Source organism: Vigna umbellata, chromosome 3, assembly GCF_029865625.1.
Source record: "Vigna umbellata cultivar VRB3 chromosome 3, Vumbellata_1.0, whole genome shotgun sequence".
Lineage (NCBI taxonomy): Eukaryota > Viridiplantae > Streptophyta > Magnoliopsida > Fabales > Fabaceae > Vigna > Vigna umbellata.
In genome coordinates, this window is record NC_142167.1 from 56,188,610 (window position 1) to 56,211,055 (window position 22,446).

At 34.8% G+C, this 22,446-nt stretch overlaps 3 protein-coding genes across 12 annotated transcripts; all 3 read right to left on the minus strand.

The window, feature by feature from the left end:
* Positions 1 to 4,172: 4,172 nt before the first annotated feature.
* On the minus strand, positions 4,173 to 4,784 carry LOC148203054 (uncharacterized). The gene has a single exon (XM_088109719.1). The coding sequence runs from the start codon at positions 4,782 to 4,784 to the stop codon at positions 4,173 to 4,175; it is 612 nt and encodes a 203-aa protein (XP_087965845.1).
* Positions 4,785 to 7,061: 2,277 nt separating this feature from the next.
* LOC124836551 (uncharacterized) lies at positions 7,062 to 16,317 on the minus strand. 9 transcript variants are annotated; one of them, XR_015784605.1, is made up of 9 exons: positions 16,228 to 16,317; positions 16,020 to 16,105; positions 10,136 to 10,176; positions 9,387 to 10,049; positions 8,920 to 9,177; positions 8,073 to 8,183; positions 7,895 to 7,976; positions 7,417 to 7,515; positions 7,062 to 7,337 (listed from the first exon to the last, which is right to left on the minus strand). XR_015784605.1 is itself a non-coding variant. In XM_088108185.1 (9 exons), exons 3-6 carry the CDS (start codon positions 9,513 to 9,515, stop codon positions 8,146 to 8,148), a joined length of 525 nt encoding a protein of 174 aa, XP_087964311.1. In that variant the 5' UTR covers positions 9,516 to 10,049; positions 10,136 to 10,176; positions 16,020 to 16,215; the 3' UTR covers positions 7,062 to 7,337; positions 7,417 to 7,515; positions 7,895 to 7,976; positions 8,073 to 8,145. The 9 variants fall into 9 exon arrangements, 2 of the variants coding, with proteins under 2 accessions (XP_087964311.1, XP_087964312.1); XR_015784604.1 differs by having other exon boundaries at positions 16,020 to 16,142; positions 16,228 to 16,295; XR_015784606.1 differs by having other exon boundaries at positions 16,020 to 16,130; positions 16,228 to 16,286.
* Positions 16,318 to 18,027: 1,710 nt separating this feature from the next.
* On the minus strand, positions 18,028 to 19,403 carry LOC148203055 (embryo-specific protein ATS3A-like). 2 transcript variants are annotated; one of them, XM_088110124.1, is made up of 3 exons: positions 19,233 to 19,403; positions 19,047 to 19,160; positions 18,028 to 18,421 (listed from the first exon to the last, which is right to left on the minus strand). In XM_088110124.1, exons 1-3 carry the CDS (start codon positions 19,365 to 19,367, stop codon positions 18,113 to 18,115), a joined length of 558 nt encoding a protein of 185 aa, XP_087966250.1. In that variant the 5' UTR covers positions 19,368 to 19,403; the 3' UTR covers positions 18,028 to 18,112. The 2 variants fall into 2 exon arrangements, with proteins under 2 accessions (XP_087966250.1, XP_087966252.1); XM_088110126.1 differs by having other exon boundaries at positions 18,028 to 18,418; positions 19,233 to 19,398.
* Positions 19,404 to 22,446: the final 3,043 nt, after the last annotated feature.

The window sequence follows — 22,446 nt, forward strand, 5'->3', positions numbered from 1 at the left end:
CTTCGCCAAAGCGTCGCTGCCTTCATTCTCATCCAAACTCCATGGACGCCGCACCTCCGTCATCAATCTCGCACAACCATGGAAGCTTGCTCCTTCGCACAACCTACAAACAGAGAACCCAGAATCGCACTACCCAGAATCGCACTACCCAGAAAAACCCCTAAATCGGGCTACAATAGAAAAATCTTTGTCATCCCTGTAGCCCACACCACGAACAGAAAATTTTTTGTTTTCTCCCATGAACCCTTAAGCTCAACTTTCCCCAGTTTCATTTAGATTTGGATTTCAATTGCACAGAAGATCTAACATTTAATTTTAGGTTTAATTTCCAACTTTGCCCTTACTTAAACATCAGTTTCCACTTTGTATGCTTTATTTTTTAATTCAGAAATTAAAAAAATATAATTCAATCACGTTTTTAATGCCACGTAATAAAAAACTACACTGCCAGCATACCCTTCTTAACGGCGTCATTTCAATTTGACGGAAAGGTTCTATTTGATTCAATTTTACAAAAATAAGGACTCAATTGAGATGCCGAAAAAAAAAGGGACTTATTTAAAATTCTAGGTGAAAATAGGGACCTATTGAGACATTAAACCAAACTTAAAATGTTTTGTTTATTCTGACACTTCTCCTAAACAAAACACAAAAAACATGATTTTACAAAGAAACTCCACTTTTTCATCGATTGAATCGGTAAAAATTTTGCTTCCGCCGATTAAGTGTTTTCCACCGATTAATAATCGTTAAAAATGCTTCCTTTGAACTTGTAAAACGTTTTTCACCGATTAATACGTGAAAACACCTTCCTCTGAGTTGATCTCCTCTTTGAGATGAAAACCCTAGGTTTTCGTAGCTCTTTTCTGTTGATCTACACCAATCTCCACCTTTCTCACTCCGATTTGCTTTCTAAGTGTTAGAAAGTGTTCACCTTTCAGCGCCTTAGTGAGTATATCTGCAATCTGGTCTTCGGATCTGCAGTATACCACTTTGAGCTTCCCTTTGCTGACTTGTTCCCTGATGTAGTGGAACCGAGTCTCAATATGTTTGCTCCTACCATGAGATGTAGGATGCTTGGCCAGGTCTATGGCTGACTTGTTGTCCACAAGCAGTCCGACATTCCCCTCTACTTCCATCTTCAATTCCTTCATCAAAGAACACAGCCAAGCTGCCTGACACGTGGCTTCACAGGCAGCAATGTATTTTGCCTCACACGATGAAAGAGCCATTATTGGTTCTTTTGTAGAGCTCCATGAAATTGGTGCTCCATCCAAGAAAAATACATACCCAATAGTACTCTTTCTATCATCTTTGTCACCACACCAATCTGAGTCTGAGTAAGCATTGATCCGTACCTCTCCTCCTGATTCTCCTCTTGGCATCAAAATTCCAAAGGTATATATACCTTTTAGGTATCTCAGAATTCGTTTAATAACATTTAAATGAGAGATTCTAGGATTCTGCATAAATCTGCTAATCAAACCCACACTGTAACTGATGTATGGCCTAGTATTACACAAATACCTTAGGCTCCCAACCATCTTCTTATATTCGGTAGGGTCAACAGCTTCTTCAGGATCCTTCTCAAGCTTCAAACCCACCTCTGTTGGAGTATTAGCAGAGTTGCAATGAAGCATGTTAAACTTAGTTAACATGTTCAATGCGTATCTGGACTGATGCATCAACATTCCCACATCAGTTTTGGTGAATTCAATTCCAAGAAAGTAGTTTAACTGCCCCAAATCACTCATTTCAAATTCCTGTAACATTTGGAATTTGAAATTAGTAATTTTCTCCACATTGCTTCCTGTGATTAGCAAATCATCCACATACAGACACACTATCAGTATCTCTTCTTTTCCATTCTGTTGATAACATTGAACATACACTTCATGTTCAGAAACACACTTCTCAAACCCGATACTACTCATAAACCCGTCTATTCTCTAATTCCAGGCCCTTGGAGCTTGCTTGAGCCCATATAGAGCCTTCTTCAACGTGTACACTTCGTCAAGATGCCTCTTGACTTCAAATCCCTGAGGCTGGACAACATACACTTCTTCCTCCAAGTTATCATTCAGAAATGCAGACTTTACATCTAATTGATGTAAGGTCCAGTTGAGTTGTGTTGCCAAAGAGACCACCAGTCTGATTATCTCCATTCTGGCCACAGGTGCAAACACTTCTCCATAGTCGATCCCTGCCTGCTGCAAGAACCCTTTGGCCACTAATCTGGCCTTGTACCTGGTCACCACACCTTGTGGATTTATCTTGGACTTATAAATCCACTTCAGTGTTATTGGCTTCTTGTTGGGAGGCAGCTCTATTAGTTCCTAGGTCTGGTTCTTCTCAATTGAACCTAGTTCTTCTTGCATAGCCTTGTACCACCTTTCATCTTTCACTACTTGTTCAAATTCCACTGGTTCAGCTTCTGCTATCAAGGCATAGTGAATAAAATTTCCTTCTAACGAAATGGTTGCATCATAGGCTAGGTCATAATCTCTCAGATGTGTTGGCAGCTGAGTGATTCTAGATGACCTCCTAACACTCTCCTCCCTCCTGCATACCTCTAACTCTGCTGCAGGTTCATCTTCCAACTCAATGGTTGGTCCTTCATTCTCCTTTGACTCTCACTGCCATGTCCCAGCTTCATCAATTACCACATCTCTACTGATAGAAGTTGCCCCTGTTGTAGGATCATAAAGCTTGTATCCACCTGTAACATGATAACCCACCAAAATCAATGAGACTCCTCTATCATCCAGTTTCTTCCTCAACTGATCTAGCACATGTTTATAGCATAGGGAACCAAAAATCTTCAGATGCTTGACATCTGGTTTTACTCCAGTCCAGGCCTCCTCTGGTGTAACACCCTTCAGTCTCTTTGTTGGAGACAAATTCAAGATATAGGTCACCCCAATAGGAAACTAGGCAGCCCTTTACTCTTTAGCATGCACCTAACCATGTTCAAAATGGTTCTGTTTTTCCTCTCTACTGCCCCATTGTGTTGAGGCGTGTAGGGAGGAGTAACTTCATGAACTATTCCCTCTTTTTCACATTAATTTCTGAAGTCATTGGAGGTATACTCTCCTCCTCCATCTATTCTTAGAATTTTCAACTTCTTCTCACTTTGCCTTTCAACAACATTCTTAAACTTTTGAAACTGTTGCAGCACTTCCCCTTTTCTTCTCAACAAGTAGACCCAACACTTCCTGGTCAGTCATCAATGAATAATAGAAAATACATGTTGCCCCCAGGTGTTTCTACTTGCATAGGGCCATATACATCTAAGTATACCACCCCAAGCTTCTCAGCAGATTTCTGGGGTAAGATTCTTTGAAAACTTCCCCTTGTCTGTTTGCATTGGACACATTCCTTGCAAACAGTTCCTGGAATGTCAACCTTAGGTAAGCCAATCACCATATTCTTTTGGCTTAACAGTGATAGATCCTGAAAGTTTAGATGCCCAAATCTGAGGTGCCACAGCCATTCCTCCTTACTTTCTGTTGCAGTAAAACATTGATAATTTACTTCCTCCATCACCACTTTAAATGTTCTATTCTGTGACAGCTGGGCTTGCACAACAACTTTCCTATTCTGATTGAAGGTGCTGAGACAATTGTTCTCTATCTTCATCATGTAACCCTTCTGCAAAAGTTGTCCCAGACTAAGCAGATTAGTCTTCAAACCAGGTACATACAGTATCTCTTCTATTATCACTTCTCTGTCATCTTCACCTCTCAACACCACTCTGCCAGAGCTCTCTGCCTCTAAACTGTTGTTGTCAGCAAATCTAATCTTTCCATGTTCAACCCCCTGCATTCTCACAAACCAATCTTTTCTCCCGGTCATGTGAGTGGAACACCCAGAGTCTAGGTACCATACAGTGCTTTTTGGTTGTTTTTCATCATCATAGGCCATCAATATTACTGCTTCAGAGTCAGAATCTTCCTCTTGGGCCAGATTAGCCCACTTCTTGGGTTTATTTTTTGCCCCTTCACCTTTCCAGCACTCTTTGGCATAGTGACCCCGTTTCTGGCAGTTGTATAGCATTTTAAATTTTTCTTATCAAATTTCCATTCTCTAGTTGAGTTCTTCAGATTTTTCACCTTTCTTGATTCACTGGACTCTTCTCCTTGCTGGTCCTGATAGTCTTTACCTTTCTTGCCTCATTTTTCTCCTTTCTTGAACCCCTTCTTGCCCTTCCACTGTGTTCTGACCTGTACGGCTTGTTCTTGACACTGTTTGCGCTCATTGATGTGATACTCATGAGCCTCTAATGAGTGCAACAACTCCTCAATCTCTAGGATCTCCATTTTTCGAGTCTCCTCAATAGCCACCACAACATTGTCAAAACTAGATGTTAGAGTTCTCAGGATTTTGTCAACAATATACTCATCAGATATTCCATCTTTACACGCCCTCATTTTATTTACTAATTCTTGTACCTTGTCAAAGTATTCTTCCACGGTTTCACTCTCATCCATGACTAGAATCTCAAACTGTCTCCTCAGTGCCTGCAATTTTACCTTCTTGTTTTTATCTCCATCACCATAGGTCTTCACAAGGATGCCCCATATCTCCTTAGCAGTAGCAGCCTTGGAGATCTTGTTAAAGATCTTTGGGCTGACACATTGGTACAACAAGAATCTTGCATTGCTGTCCAGTTTCACTTGTGTCTTGTAATTCTTCTTCTCTTCTTCAGACACTCTGTCACTCAACTCAGGCAGTCCGTCTTCTATCACCTCTAAAACATCCTGGAAACCAAAGATGGCTTGCATCTTGATGCGCCAGTCATCAAACTACTTCCCATCAAACACTAGTAATGGTCCCTGTATTCCTCCAATTCCCGCCATCCTTTCTTGCTGAATTCTTGTAATTTCTTTGATTTTACACACCCAAAGAAAAGTTCTTTCTCCTCTTCTGGATACACACAATTCTAGTCACCGATCAGCCACTCACTTCACACACACTAGGAAAATACAGCCTATGCTCTTGATACCATATTAGACTTAAGGGCGAAAACGAAAAAAACCCCAAAGTAAATATCTACTGACTTTAAAACGAGTGCACCACGTAATCAAGAGAGAGAAAATGAGAAATGTATGTTTCTAGAGAGAAGGCAGAGCGTAGAGCTCTGCTAGGGTTTCCACCTCCACCACAGATGATCAGAACCTTCGTACACCGGAGCAAAACACAGAGATCAACAACAAGACACTTACAGAGATACTCACAGGTACTGTATTACTTCTCAGAATTTTCATTAAACGTAAAAGTATGATTTATAGCATTTTATACTCATACACTGAAGTGTCTGTAACTGAAAAACTTAAAATGTGTTGTTTATTCTAACAAAAAGTAACCAAACGTTAGCCAACATTGTCCAAGTCCATTAAATAAATAAATAAGTTAACCATCTAAAATTCTAAAACCCAGTCAAAAGTAGTTAGTTCGAAAAAAGTCAAAAGTTTCAGGTGCTTCTCTATCGTTGGGTATATATTTGAACCAGCTAACATTTTTTTTTCTCATGCTAGGAGGTCATAAATTGTTTGTTAATTATCTCATTGAAAATTTATTCTGGAAATACTTCATTGTTCATATAATCAATGTCGACATTCCAGTTATAAATAGGTGGGAGTACCTTTTTCTAATTTTACTAACAACAGGATAACCCAAAGCAACTTAACTCCATTTACTTTAGAAAAATCAGAGAGTACTTTAGCTCCAGACAGACTATCAGTCCCGTAGAATCATGTCCATCTAATCCAAAATGGGTACTAGTGCATTACTCCTAAAAGGTATAATATTTAAACGTTATTCTCATAATAAGTCTTCAACGTGTAAGCTTCATGTGTGCTGGAATAAAGAAGGTAGTTTCATCACAACTAATGAATCTTACAAGTATTAAGTTATTACTAGTATATGGGAAACACATTGTTCATATTGATCAGTGACATGTTAGATAAATAACATTTTCTACCGTCCACTGTCATAAATTTTAGATAGGATTTCTGCTACAACCTTCCACAGTGATAAAATAATTTAAACATACATGAATCACACACTATATACTATAATCTTTTAGTTTATACAACTACAAATCTTAGATACCATTTCAGCTACATTCTTCCACAGATATAATATAATTTAGGCCTAGGCGTCTACCTTCTTGGCCTTTAATTTAAGTCACAAGTTAGACACATTATAATCAGATAAGAATTTAAATATGATATATTACAAAAAAAATAGAAATAAAAGTTAGGAGGCAAAGCAAGTAAAATTACGGCTTCAAACCTATTATTACAGAAGAATTGTTCTCTAACAATTAGCTAACCAATACATAAGTCTGGCATTGTTAATCGACTATGGACTAATAGTTACATAACTCGTTTAGCATCCACAACCAGACATAGCATTACTAGAATGAATTTTGCGCTAAAGTTTTTCAACACAACTAGTTCAAAGTAGGCATGCGCTAATAAACCAAAATACAAATAGGTGAGCTGGAAGGTGTAGTAGGAAAAACAACTTCTAGGTGTTTGAAAGGTATTGGAGTGAGAGAGAGAGAGAGCAGGGGAGAGGTTAGCAGTGAAATGAACTTGACCCAACAGCTTGGTGTCGCACATCCAGCAGGAATGGTCCATTGGGTCGTTGTAGATAAAGAGAATGAAGATGAGAGGCTTTCCTGAGAGGCAGCAAAGGACCGCAGGGTCAAGGTGGAAGGCTGAGGTGGAGATGGTGGTGTTGGGGTGGAGGTCGAGGCGAAGAGAAGGAGAAGGGTCGTATGGGTAGGCAAGGTGTTGCTGCGAATTTTGCAGAAGCAAGGAGTGGTGGAGGGACGAACCCCGAAGAGTGGAGGGGTTTGGTTAGAGATGGAAGTTTCAAAACCAGATATTCAACACAGGAAGGGAGAAGGATCCATGATAAGGAGGAAGAAAAAATGACAAAGCATTTTCACTTAAATTTCAAATTTTCAATTTCTAACATGGCATGAAACATGGCACACCGTTACACTGAAAAAAAAATATAATATATTAAGAAAATATGACAAAGACAAAGATCTAAAAAAAATGTTCATTAATATGAATAAAAACTATTAGTGCAATAATATTTCAAAATATAATTGTGAAGTTGTCTAGACGTGTCATGACATGACATTGCTTTATAAGATAATATATACAATCATAACATATATATTCTATTAGTACCTATAAGCATATACATCACCATAGCATAACCTATAAGCATGTATTAATTACATGTAAACACCAATCTTCCCTAACTTCAATGATTTGATTATCACGATATTGTTGGCATCTGCAACTAGAAAAATACTGCAGGAAAGAAAAATAATATAAAATTAGTTAATTAAATTTTTACTAAAAATTAATTATGATAATTAAGATAACTTACATAAGTTGGAATTGTCCCTCCTTCACAGTATGTGATAATTTCCTTCATATATCGACACACGTAATATCCGCAATCATTGTCGTTGGATTGTTTTGGACACTAGAAAACCAAAAGTAAAAAACATCTTTACAATTTGAACATAACAATAAACCAAAACCCACAGTAAACTCCAAACAGATTCAGTGCATGGTAACAAACAACTATATACCATATACAAGTTTAAACTCTTAATAGTAAGTCATGCTTTCATTACAATCGTATACTCCTCCAACCAATTTCATAATAATACAAGTTATTCATTTAACCAGTACAATGCAACAAGGAAATAAGTCTTCAACCATTCAAGAATAAAAGTTATTCACCTAACCAATACAATGTAGGCAGCCAAAACGTGAACTAAAGGTCACATAAGGTCATTCAACAATTTAATTATCCCAATCAAGACATAGTACACATAAAACATACTACAGTAATGTACCTTAATTGATGTCCACTTGATATTGTTTAACTTAGACTTTGAAACCATGTATCATGTTTGAGCTCGATAGGTTTGTATAACCCTAGTGAATGAATAAAATTAAAGCACGTATAAGTAAAAACAATACAATTAAAATACATATATGTGAACTAAAAGTATACAACATGTATATTCTTACATGTCAAACAATTTCTTCAAATATTGCCTCATACTAATGTCTACCGCCATTGGGTCAAGATAATGAATTATCTCTAGTTTAAGATTGATTCCGAGCAAGACCCAGTGTTTGCTACAATTTGAAATGAATCAACAAAATTAGAATTCATACATCTAACTTTGAAAATAATATGTTGTTGATAAAGTTGTAAAGTAAGGTATTAACCGATATTAATAGGTGCAAGAACAAACTTATCAATCACCACATTATCAAGAAAAAGAGTAATTTTTTTTGCATTTCATCTTTCATTGGTAGCTCATGTGTTGTGATTTGGGGTGATAAAAAAAAGAATCCTTTATCATTTGGCTTAACAAGATTTTGATATAGGTACCTTATAAAAAAAATATAAGAATGTATTAGTAATATGATAAGGTGTCAATCTAAGAATGAAGTTAATGATTAAAAGTAGTATATGTTGTACCCGATATATATAGAAATTGTAGTTGCACCTAGCCATGCATAGGTAATAACTTCAATAATTTTTGCATTAACAATTTCTTTATGATCATCTAGTCCAAATATTTTTTTCTCCATTTGTATTGGAAGAAATGACTTTGATGGCTTTAGTTTTAGGTATGAAGAAAGGTAGTTGCACCATTCAGGAAGATTGAGATGAAACAGTTTACAATGAGTGTGTTGAATGGTTATTTTTCCTTGACATTTCTTCTTAGGTGCGACACATTCATTTGTATTATTCATCCTTTTCTTTTTAGATTGAGTGAAATCCTAAAACATCATCAATTAAACAAGTTAGGTAATAAATAAAATATGTTCATAAATATGAATAAATATAGTTGTATAAACATACCTCATCAACAACTTGTATGAGATTGATTAGCCATGCCACGAATGTACCTATTGTTTGTCCTATTGTCATCATGTTATTTTCAACAATAGGTATGGGCAAGGATACATTTGGTTCCAAAGCAATATCTATACTCACTTTTACATGTCCTTTAGGTAGAGGTCTACCATGTAGTGTATCACTTTTAAAATTATGCAATTTTCCATGGGCAACCAAGCAAAGTGATGGTGATGATACAAACAATTTACAACTTGAGACCCCCTACATTATAAAATATAATTATAAGATAAATTATTTAAAGTGACCAAATGTAGGGAGCTTTTAAAGTAAACAAATTACACTAACATTACTTCTAATATAGAAAATAAAATTATAAGACAATCTCCAATGTGACTAAATATGAAGACCTACGAAAGTTTAAAGTAAGCAAATTAAAGTAATAATGAAAGTAACGTAGATAAGTTAGTTACCTCGAAAAAGCTATTTGATGACCGTGTGCAACTCCCTTGGCTACTATTGACACCAATATCAGCTTCTTCAATAGTATTTGGTGTGTTAATTTTTCGAAGTGAAATAATCTCATTTTCCATTCGTGTCATTCTTTCATTGATGTCTTTCAGTTGAGCAATCAATTTATCATGCTCATGGTGTGTATAACGCTTTCTGGACGGGAAATAATCTGTGACCAACTCCAAATCTCATTCCCCTAACACGATTATACAATGGTGTCTTTGCATTTGTTGTCAACTTATCAAACATTTGAGGACAGTCTCGCATATCCTCTTCGATAACGTTTGCAATCTCCTTAACTTCATCTAACTTATATTTTGTTTTAGTCTCTTTCAGCGTATAACTTGTATTATCACGAAAATCATTATCTATATGATTTTTTCTAATTTCACCATGTTTGATCCAGCATGACTAACTTTTATCAATTCCATTGCATATTAAATGTTCTTCGAACTCATTTGCGTTCATTACCCTTGAATAACAACACTTCAAGCAAGGACAAATGATTTTACCAGGGTTTTTTGCATGTTCAACTGCAAATCTACAAAACTCTTTCACTCCATCCTCGTATTCTTTTGATAATCGACTAGCAAACATCCATTTTCGATCCATATTTTCATAATCTATCAAGATTAGTTAATATAGTATTAGCTATATATAGAAACTAACACTATTTACAATAATAAACTATAAAAAATATTCATCTCACCTCAACTTTGAACACACCATATATGTAATAAAAGTTCACAACTGCAATTTACAAAAAGAATAACAATGCAATTAGTAAAAATGAAAGGATTAGTTAAATCAAACTACAAAACATGCACGGAACCTATTAAAAAAGCACATTCAACTAGATTTATCTTACATTTATTATATATATATATAGATATGTCAAATTAACTTCTAGTATGAACACGTTAAGCTTAGATTGGAAGGTTTCAATCTGTTAGAACCTTGCTTTTAGATGTCAGTGGCTGGTTTGTGTATTACTGGTTGCTTAGAGTCTCAATTTCAGGAGGATAATTGCTATAAGAACTACTCCAGGTGTCTTAGCTGTTATAGTGTTTATTTTTACAGTGTTTAGTTGCTATAATGTGTGATTGTGTCGTATGACTATTAATCATCATCTAAATTCAGGTACTCAAAGAGCTCCAAAGACATTGTTTGGTGAAATCACTCTCAGGTGAATCTGATGGTTTTGGATTATCACAGCATAATGATGAGGGTATATGTTCACAATGCACACCACTGATTTTATTATCGAGAAGCACCGAACCAAGCACTATATTTTTATTTTTTAAAGGGCAGCATGGGCTTTAACATATAGTGTAGGTGCCTTACCAACTTTATTAAAGTCTAAAAGTTAATGACATTGACTTATCACATGTGACACAACATGATCTAGCATTTAACAATTAGTAGAATAAATACCATAGAAGATGCAAGCAATTGTCTCCTCTTGGCTTATAGCAACTAAACATTTCTCTGCCATATACAATCTTGAATCAACAACCCAAAATTTACAGCTGACCATAATCCACTCTAACAGGCGTAAACAATGCTAGTCATACGATACAACTGAATCCAACACATCATTAAGTTATCTATACTATTAAACCAATGCTCATAAGCATTACTAATCATATTAACTCATTTGCTTCACAGTTCAAACAGACTCAATATTTAAGAAGGCAATTTTCAATGACAACATCCATACAACAACGTCAATCAATGTGAACAGCAGCAACTCAGTTCTAAAATACTTAACCACGCTCCTTTTTTTTTATTATTCTAATTATCTGCCTAAAAATTTTTTATTAAATTCTCATAATTTCGTTTGAAACAGTCTTAATTACTGTTGTAACCGCGCCACCCATATTTCACATTAAATCCTAATTACAATGTAACGACCCCAAAATTAATATCCCTTAATTCCAATACCAATATATGTTTCACTATATGGACTGCACCCGCTTAATTGCACGTCCAAAACCAATTTCACTTCATTCCTCCACCTATTTTATTCTTATTATTATTAATAGTATTTTAATCAATTACTTCCTTCTCCAATTCAATGCAGCCCAAATTAGATTTCCAAGTTAAACCAGAGACACGTTAATGCCTTACAGTGCCAATCTTTCCTAGTTTAAAGTTGCTATAATAATTTTATAAAATCATCAAAAAACAAAAAAAAAAAAAATAGATGTTGCTACGAAGAGGTGAACCCAAGAACTCCGATGCTAAACTAGTGTTTTTACCAATTAAGCTACCTAACCAATTAACCTAGAACGTCAACTAACTCTAGAATTAGCTAATTCCAAGTACACTAGATTATCCACGTTAATTACTAAATCCTAAATCCTGGTTCATGTACCAAAATCTCAAATACTGGTGTGGTTCTCGGAATTCTAACCAATACCATGTGCAATTCTCCAACAGCCATAAAACACTGTATCTTAACCAGTTAAAATAACACAATGCTCCTAGAGAACCTATTTAAATTCTTATTCTGCCTATAACCCTCCTTATCCTATGTGTGGAATTATAATCTGTCTATCATTTTAGTCACATGACCGACAAGCCTATCCCACTGTTAGATCATTAATAATTCTCTTTAATTACCTCACTTCACCAAATAAAAAGAATAGTCTATATTTCCACGAACAGCTCTGTAGTAACACAGCAGAGAACTATCTCTTCTTAACTAACGAAAAATATTAAATCGCTACAACCATCCAATTAATCAGGAAATCGAGTCTCTTATACTAGCAGAAAGGTTTCGTACCGGAATAGAGTGATATGATAACTGTTGAAAGTATCACATCGACTAGAGATAAGACAAATTTATAATATATAAGTAGATGTAAACCTCATCTTATAAGTCGATGTTGTAAGGTTGAGTTAGGCTTAAAGTCCACTTCTTAACATGGTATCAGAGTCAGCCTATCCTAGCGATATTTGTTGTTTGTTGGGTATATTGTCTCACCCGCTATCGGACCATCCATTAATGTCTAGTTTCACGCTCGAGATGATGCTTATACCTCAGTGTGAGGGGTGTGTGTGGATGCAAATTTCACTTTATAAACCGATTTTGTGGGATTGAGTTAGGTTTAAAGTTCACTTCTTAACACTAACTAATTTATGTATTGCACCAGATAAACTCCAACTCAGACCAATAAAAACAATGAACGTCACATACATATATAACCAATCATAACCAAAAATCTACTCCCAATCACAAAGTACGTTAACTGCATTCAGCATACAGCCATCAGAAAGAAAAGCCACCCAGTTATATAACATCACATTTCACATAATCAAAGACAAGGCTTAGCACCCAAAGGAAAGAAACAAGACATTCTGCTCCCTCAACCCACGACACATAAATAATCACAGAAAGAAATTTACAGCCCATGGACATACACATCCACAATTCATCCCACACAAAAATAAGAACATCAACCAAAACCAGATACAAAACGATTACTTCATCACAAAACTTAGAGCTAGAGAGTTAGTTTCCCCTTACAAGACCTGACACAGCCCACACACGACAACATGATCTAGCATTTAAATGTAAGTCTTCCTACTCAAATAGAATTCCAGAATTAAACTTCATAGGCCACAAGTAGTATACGTGATTTTGGACCAAAGAAAAGACTCAAACTTCAGCAGGTATTATTCATACCTATCATACATGCATAAAGCACCTAAGATCAAATTTTTAATTACTAGAAATGCCCAACCAGAATTCTCCAAAGCCCACCATGCATTTAAGTATCAAACTACCCATCTGAATTAGCAATCGTAACATAAAGAATCATAACACATACTGTAAAGAATCATACACATACTGTAACATAAAGAATCATAACATATTTAAAACCCGACCTTCATTCCTTTAGAAACACCAATCGTAACATAAAGAATCATAATTCTACACTTTTCCAATTATCATATACATACTGTAATATAATTTCTCTTTTACACTTACCACTCAATTTTACAATTTGTTATAGATCGTCAGACTTTAGACCATTATTCTTGGCAGTAGCATAATAGCTCTGCACTTCTCATTTACGTAAAGATACAAAACCGGTCCTTAGTAATATATACTTCCAACCAATTATTTAGAATCATTATACTGTACTACACACATTAACAGCAGCATAGTCCAAATCGTAATCATTAGAACACCTGTACATGCTGACTTAAATAGAATTTACATAAAATCACTCCAACTACCACCCATAATTGATCCCGCACTGGGTAGACCATTAACCCTTACAAAACAGGTTATCACAGAGCAATATGACACATAATGTACACTGTCACACATTTCAGACCATGAAATCAAGTTTTGTTATTCAAGTTGAGTGTTCTCAGGTCATTTTCAATCAAAAGTCAGAACATCTATACTGATTCAGAGTGTTGAAACAACGTAATACTAGTTTATGATCATACCTCAACAACCTAATGTTTAACAATACAGCAGGGCCAACATCCAGAGTACTCATATATCAGCAAGTTGAGTAAAGCCCTTAGATTATACTGAACAACCTTCAACCCATCAGAAATGTTCACAGCAATTTCACCACCCATTACAATTTAAAACCTAGTTCACTCTTACCATTCAATCATCTATGAATTAAGTTCTGAAATAAACTTAAGCATGCATTGAAAATTCTTTCATACCAATAATTTCAGAGAAGAAAATTTACCACCTCAAAGCACAAGACCTGTACATGCTGACTTAAATAGTAATCATTAGAACACCTGTACATGCTGACTTAAATAGAATTTACATAAAATCACTCCAACTACCACCCATAATTGATCCCGCACTGGGTAGACCATTAACCCTTACAAAACAGGTTATCACAGAGCAATATGACACATAATGTACACTGTCACACATTTCAGACCATGAAATCAAGTTTTGTTATTCAAGTTGAGTGTTCTCAGGTCATTTTCAATCAAAAGTCAGAACATCTATACTGATTCAGAGTGTTGAAACAACGTAATACTAGTTTATGATCATACCTCAACAACCTAATGTTTAACAATACAGCAGGGCCAACATCCAGAGTACTCATATATCAGCAAGTTGAGTAAAGCCCTTAGATTATACTGAACAACCTTCAACCCATCAGAAATGTTCACAGCAATTTCACCACCCATTACAATTTAAAACCTAGTTCACTCTTACCATTCAATCATCTATGAATTAAGTTCTGAAATAAACTTAAGCATGCATTGAAAATTCTTTCATACCAATAATTTCAGAGAAGAAAATTTACCACCTCAAAGCACAAGACTTCCAGCAATTTATCATTTAGAAGCATCCCTCCTAATTAATCTACTCCTTATGGACACCCAAAATCATACCAGTATAACATTTATAAACATATTTACTCTTTAAAATAAAATAGTGAACAGAACATATATTTTTATGCATTCCAATTAACAATTATTATTGAGATAAATACCTCCACATAGGTCTTGTTAAAAAATATCACTCAGGTTAATCCATAAATTATTTAGGCTGCTAGACAGGAAATCATCACATAAATCGTTTCATGTATAGCTCTAGTTTCTCAAAAACGCATTTTAAAAATGCCAAGTTTATGAATAGAGCGTAACACTAATTTTATTGTTCAGAAACACAGATTTCGGTCCTAAAGCAATATGGCAAGATAGTCACATTCACACTTAAGCAGCAAACAGATGCAGATCATTTCTGACTCTAACCATTTGTAATACATACCACATTATATCCCAAAACCATACAAACATTATCATCATAAGTCAAGGAAAAACAAAATTTTCAGAAACAACCCATCACACACGCATACATCATGTGACCAGCCCAGTGAAAGCAACAGAGCATGATTCAATAATCTCATATAGTCAACAGAATTACCACACTTCACAGCCATGATAAACCTTGGCAACCACCCATACAACTTTAAGGTATCAAATTGATACTACATGCGTTGCATCAAGCCTCTATTGTCCTTACTACAGTTCTACAATAAGTAGGGTCCATTTAACTCTTATGTTAAAATAAAACTATACACAACAGATTGCTTGCAAAATTTCTGTGAGTTACCAAAACTTTGTGAAGTCCATGAAAAACCAATTGAGCATACACTCAAACTGAATTGCAAACCAAGGTTGCACCGTGAATTTGCTTCAGTTAAGCACAAGCCCAGTACACTTCTTAGAGAAATCTGTGTACAACGAAAGCATGGCCTAATAGAACAAATAAAATGGGTTGCAGAGAAATAAATTGCTTGGATGGTTCAAAAATAAATTCCATAATCTCATTATGGGGGAACAACTACTATCGTAAAGCTGCCACTTTGGCAAGGAGACATGTACTAAAGAATTTGGCACCGTAAGGGATGGCCTACAAGGTAAAATAAGAGAATGAAACAACTCTAAATTCTGCATATTGACTATTATGCCTCATGTTAGGATGAAGGGCCAATACTAAAAAGGAAAGTGCTTCAGAAAACGTATTGGACTCTTCTTGCAATTGAAGTAGAGTAAGAGTACATGGCATCATACAAAGGGAGAAGACTCACCAGAGGAGTATCGTTCGCCCTCAGGGTTTGCGCCGGCAACTCCGCAAGTGAGAACGGATCCTAAACCTAGTGCACGAAGAGAGATCCTACACCCAGTACACGAACGGAGCTCTAAAACAAGTGCTTCAGGCAAGGCAATGACGAGATCAACCGAAAAAGGGCAAAGGACAGACAGAGAAGAGAAGGAGAGAATGAAGAAACCTAATACCTGAAATCAATAGACCAACGAAGCCCTACAGGCAATGCCACACGAACAGTGATGAAAACGGTAGACTGAACGCGAAAACTGTTTTCGAACCTTAAGAAATAGCGGTTTTTTTTCTATTTCAAAAAATTAAAAAATAATATTAAATACTTATAGATAGTATTATTTTTAAAAAACATTATTTATTATCGTATCTATAAATAAAGCTTATTTAAAAAACGTTATTTATTGTTCTATACATTCATATATAGAGTTTAAAAAAGTATTACTCATACACACACGCACACGTATCCACTCACGTTTTCGTTGGATATTTATATAAATAATAAAAAATTACTATTGTTCATCTTCTAAAATCTTCGTGTAGGTATTATGTAGTATAATATATTGTATGTGTATCTGAGTGCCAAACATATATAAATGACATAATTACAAACCAATATTGAAACACTCTATCATTTCCCATTTTTATCGTTATTTTTAATGTTAAATAGACAATTGTTTTTTTATCGCCCGAACTTATATATATAAATATAAATATAAATATATATATATATATATATATATATATATATATATATATATATGGGTTTGCTAACGCGCGTACGCTTGTTTTCTCAGTTGGTACATTTTAGCAATGTGTACCGGGTTTTAGTAGACAAAAATATCCTTATATACCATGGATTCTAAGTTTTAAGGTTAAGGGTATTTTAATAATTTTCATTCTCAAAACTAAAAAAAAAAAGAAACACCTCTCTCATTCATGTAAACCCTTTCTCTTTCATCTTTCTCACTCCAATATTTTCTCTGTCATCCCTATTGTAGCCCCAATTGAAAAAATTAGAAACACCCTACTATAGCCCCAATTGAAAGTTAAACAATCTTAAAAAAAATATTTTATAATGAGTTTTGATCTTATAATTTTTGTCTTATCTAATTTTATCCAATTTCACAAGCATAAAGGAATTGGTAATTGACCTGGAAAAAATCAGAAATACTTGTTGTTAAACAATTTCTTACAAAAAAATGACTTTATAATGAGTTTTTATTTTATAATTTTTGTCTTATCTAATTTTCACAAGCATAATGACATTCGAAAGAATTATGACTCAACTCTTTAGAAAGACAAATTGTTTAAAAGCAAGTGTTTCTGATTTTTTCAATTGGGACTAATGACAGAAAAAAGGTTGGAGTGATTAAAATACCCTTAACCTTAAAACTTAGAATCCATGATATATAAGGGTATTTTTGTCTACTAAAATCCGGTACACATTACTAAAATGTACCAACTGAAAAACAGACGTACGCGTGTTAGCAAACTCATATATATATATATATATATATAGATAGATAGATAAATTAGTATGTGAATACTTTTTTTTTAGTATGTTTAATTTATTTGACATACTCACAAAATTTATACACGTGTCTTTATACTTTTAAAATATGTTTTGAAATCTGACATTGAGATAATTTTAATCGGTGCATTCCATTTTAAGTAAATATAATTTTCCAAATATCATACTCGGTTTTATTCATCCTATATAGTATTATTAAAAAAAATTCTAAAACCTCAAAAAACATGGAAGATTTGCAGACCACATTGATTTTGTTATGTGAAATTGCAATCTAGAAAAATACATATCAAATTCATAAATTTTGTGATGTTACAAGTTTGTAATAATTATGGATGTTTCCATGTTAGTGAGCATTTTCTTTTCATTCTGAATGAACAAAATTATGGTTGAAAAATCAAGTCTCTTGTTTAAAATAGAGATTGAAGATGAATGTTATCAATCAATGTATGATTAAAATAAACTTTTCCTCATGCATAACATCAGTAATTCCTTATATAAAATTCTTACACTCAAACAACATTACCATCCCCCTAAAAGAAAACACCAGTTGGGAAGGGAAAGCCATTTGCCAGATATGGTGGATCAGTATTACACCATTTATAGCCAAACCAGGCAGCATCAGGGAGGGAGAAGTTTATATTGAAGTGTATATTGAAGATGGGAAAACATGCGCTGTTGCAGGAGATTTTCACCGATTCAGGTTTCCAATCATCCACTGCACCAGATCTATATAGCCACAGAAAACAAATATCGGATAAACATGCCCCATTTATCTCAAACACATCTAAAGAACAATTCCCGAATCTGCCTGGACCATCTAATCTTCCTTTGTATACCTGCTAAATCACAATCATAATCATAAAAAGTTTCCTTAATAATCAAAAATTGATATTGTGTACTTTAGAAAAGGTTAACCATCACAGAGCAAAAAGCTTAATTTGATTCTTACAAAGTGAGATTTTAAATTCAAATTATGTGAATGAAAAGTAGAGAAATTTTCATCAAAGTCAATGAGTATTTGTATTATCATAGTTTCAAATGAGCATGGCTCAAACTAGCTGCTAGTACTATGCTGAGTATCAAGGTTCTTGGTAACCATTACATATACATAGATGTAATTCTTGTATAAGTTATACAAGTACCTAGTATTTTTCAGTTTACTCACTTTTGTCAATTTAAGAATATAATTAATGTTATCTTTGAACAGCTGATAAACTAGAACAAAAATCTTCTCCAAATTAAAATGAAAATAAAAAAACTAAAAGGGTATTGAATATCATGGTTCTAGAGCTGAATTTCAATTCACTGTCAGGTTTTTGCTTCCAGCTTTCTTCTATAAACAATGCATTTATCAGTACTTGGTTCAAAACTAGATATATCGAACCCCGTTAATCATGAGGTGGAAGAAAGAAAGAGAGAAACAAAAATTTTCAAATTCATTGAATGAAAAATGCGAAGCAAAACCTCGTTGCCATGAGCATCTCCAAAAGCAATTCCGATCTTCTCCCATGTGAACTTGGGTGATGAACACCTTGTAGATATAGTTACAAGGTAAGAACAGTTCTGTGGAGTCTTCGTCTGTTGAACACATAAAGTAATCATGAAAAAAGAAAAAGAAAAAAGTGTTGCTTGAAAGATCACACTTCGTACCTGAATATAGCCAAAAGAGAAGGAATCAATTGCAGGATTTTGAAGAGAATTAGATTTGGATTCTGAGACTGAAAGGGATAATGCAGAGGCAAAGCAGAAGAAAAGAAGAACCTGCTTCATCATTGTCTTCTGCATAAACTTTCACTACAAAAGTCAATATAGAAGTCGTGCTTTAGATAATTATTAGTTTAATTATATGCCACTATGTACCCCAATAAAGGACCACCCTAAGTTATTATAAAATAAATACTACTTGTTCGAATGAGATTATTCGTAAGTTTAAAAAATATATATTTTTTATACGATAATATTAATTCGTACACAAATTAAAGTGGTTATATATCATATTTTTTACAAATTAATCCTTACATAAATTAACTCCATTTATGAATTTTTTTTTTCCCTTTTAAATCACTTTAATGAATAAAAAAGTCGTGACATGTATTTCAATCCATGAGCTGAATAATTTTACATAATGAGAACCATCCAAAACAAATTGGTGGTTTGAGTTTAATAACAAAATGTCGAAATTTGAAATATCCGCACCCTGATTTACAATTCATTTTAAGACAGATATTTTAACAATTTTTTTAATAATTATTTGACAATATATATTTAAAAGAGATCAATTACAAAATATTATATAAACTATTATAAAAAAGTTGTCGAATTATAAAAAAAATATTTTCCTTCGTTTTATTTTCACGAAAACTAAAGAATAATTCAAAAATGTAACGAACCAATTATAAACTGACATACAGTATCAAAATGTTTTCGAAAAAAATTGTCAAATGTATTGGTTTTCATTGAAAAATATTTGGCTTAATACCTCTTTTTGTTCCTCTTTATAAGGGAAATATTCAATTTCGTCCTACCTTTTTCAAAAAGTTCAATGTGGTCCCACGTTGTGAAAAAAGTGTCCAATTTAATCCTTTTTGGTCACGGCGTTAAATATTTAACGATCCTGCTGACAGCGTGGACTGATGTGTGCAACGTGGCTTTTTTCTTTCGTAACGTGACAGTGATAGTGTTTTTCATTAACTGAGAACGTGGCAGTGGGCAGTGATTAAAATTCTGAGTGTTAGGGTTTGGTTTGGGTAATTCGAATTGGGGATAAGCATTTTGGAGGACCTGCAAATCCAAATTGGGTGATCTTGAAGGTGAAATCTGCAGAGAAAATCCAATTCTGCAAATCAAATCAGGTTAGAGGTTTTTCGAAAATGTTTTCATTGTTGTCGCGTTTGAGGGGGTTTAACTATGGGTGAAATTGTTTTGTTTGAAAAGTTGTCTTCTTTTGATGCATGATAGTGGTCCCATAGGTCTTACTTTAACTGAAATTAGTGGTCCCCCGTTTGCATTTGCAGGGTTCGGGTAGGGATGTCTGATGACATGTTTCGGATAGTGGTCCACCATGGTGGGACCTTGATCAAAGAAGTCCCCTTTAATTATATAGGCGGAGAGATAGTTAATTGGGACGTAGACCCCGATAATGGTGTTATTTTGGAGTATTAGGTTCACTTAACCATATGGGATACATGCAAGTAGAAGAATTATATTACAGTGTCCAACATGTTCTACATAAGGTTGATGATGATAAAGGAGCTATGAACATGATGAATGTGGCTAAGTATTTGGGGGAAGTGAACCTGTATGTTGTGCATGGGGTGGACGAAGCAACTATCTTAGAAAATGATGAGAATGAGATTCTTTTGTTATGTGAAGGTCATGCAGAGAGTGGTGAGGATAGTGGCGTAGGAGGAGAAGCACATGTTGAGGGTGGTGAAGAAGGAATGGAAGACGTAGTGGAGGGTGCAGTGGAGGTTGAGAATGAGTATGCAGTGGATGTTGAGAATGAGGATGCACGAGATGTTGAGAATGTAAGTGAAGGAGTGGAGGTTCACAATGATGATTTACTGGATGTTGACAATGAGGATTGGTTGGATGTTGAGCATGACGATGCATTGGAGGTTGAGAAGGAGGATTCAGTGTATAATGAGGATGTTCAGCATGAGGATGCAGAAGATGATAAGGTTGCAGTGGAGGTTGAGAATGAGGATGAAGTTGAGGATGTAAGTGAAGAAGCATTAGAAGTGGATAATGAGGCTGAAATTGAGGTCGAAAGTGAAGAAGAAGTGGAAGTGAGCAGTGATGATGCAGTAGGAATGGATTATCTGAGTGGTGATGAATACGTGGATGATGAAGACAGTGAAAAAGAAACCCAACAATGTAGGGGTTTGTCAGATGATGATTGGGAGTCTGATAAGCTTTTAACTCCTGAAAATAGTGCAAGTGAGGAGGATGACAATGATGATACAATAGATGTAGGTCCTTTCTCAAGATATGCAAAGCAGAAGTCCATGGCAGATTACAAGTGGGAAGTGGGCACTATTTTTACTGACAGGAAAGAGTTTAAGGATGCTATTAGAAGGTATGTTGTTCATGCTGGGAGGGATCTAAAATTTATCAAAAATGATAACCGTAGGGTGAGGGTGACATGCATGGGTGGCCAAGGTAAGTGCCCATGGCTAGCTTATTGTGGTTATTTGCCGTCACGAAAAATTTGGCAATTGAGGAAGATAATTGATACTCATAGTTGTAGTAGACAACTTAATATTAAACGGATGAATGCTAAGTGGTTAAGTCAGGAAATAGATAGATCTTTAGTTGAGAATCCTAGTTTAAAGGTGAATGATATTCGTACTAAAGCATTAAGAAAATGGAATACAAATGTTTCAATATCCAAGGCAAGAAGGGCAAAGTTAATTGCCACAAGACAGGTTGAAGGAGATTTCATACAACAATATAAAAGGGTGTACGACTATGGACATGAGCTGTTGAAGTGTAATACAGGGTCAACAGTGCAAATTAAAGTTGACTCTCATAATGGTGACCCAATCTTTCAAAGAATGTATGTATGTCTGAAAGCTTGTAAAGATAGTTTCATAAGTTGTAGGCCCATTATATGTTTAGACGAATGTTTTTTGAAAGGTGTTTACAAGGGGGAGCTGCTAACTGCTGTTGGTAGGGACCCAAACGACCAAATGCTACCCCTTGCCTATGCAGTAGTAGAAGTGGAGAACAAAGACAGTTGGACATGGTTTTTGCAATTGTTAATTGAAGACCTCGGGGGCAGTCAAGTATGTGGAGGGTGCACATGGATGTCAGACCAGCAGAAGGTATAATGTGCAGCTTATTTTCATTTTTAGTTAATGAT

Bases quoted from the DNA above. Each gene is read 5' to 3' on its own strand.
- LOC124836551 (XM_088108185.1), bottom strand. From the start codon at position 9,515: ATGACACGAATGGAAAATGAGATTATTTCACTTCGAAAAATTAACACA. The intron at 8,838-8,919 runs GTATGTTTATAC...ATGATGTTTTAG, and splicing joins TCATACAAGTTGTTGATGAG to GATTTCACTCAATCTAAAAA. The intron at 8,184-8,737 runs GTAAACTGTTTC...TTCAAATTGTAG, and splicing joins AACCATTCAACACACTCATT to CAAACACTGGGTCTTGCTCG.
- LOC148203054 (XM_088109719.1), bottom strand. From the start codon at position 4,784: ATGCAAGCCATCTTTGGTTTCCAGGATGTTTTAGAGGTGATAGAAGAC.
- LOC148203055 (XM_088110124.1), bottom strand. From the start codon at position 19,367: ATGCAGAAGACAATGATGAAGCAGGTTCTTCTTTTCTTCTGCTTTGCC. The intron at 19,161-19,232 runs GTACGAAGTGTG...TGTGTTCAACAG, and splicing joins TCTCTTTTGGCTATATTCAG to ACGAAGACTCCACAGAACTG. The intron at 18,422-19,046 runs GTTTTGCTTCGC...ATTGTGATTTAG, and splicing joins GAGATGCTCATGGCAACGAG to CAGGTATACAAAGGAAGATT.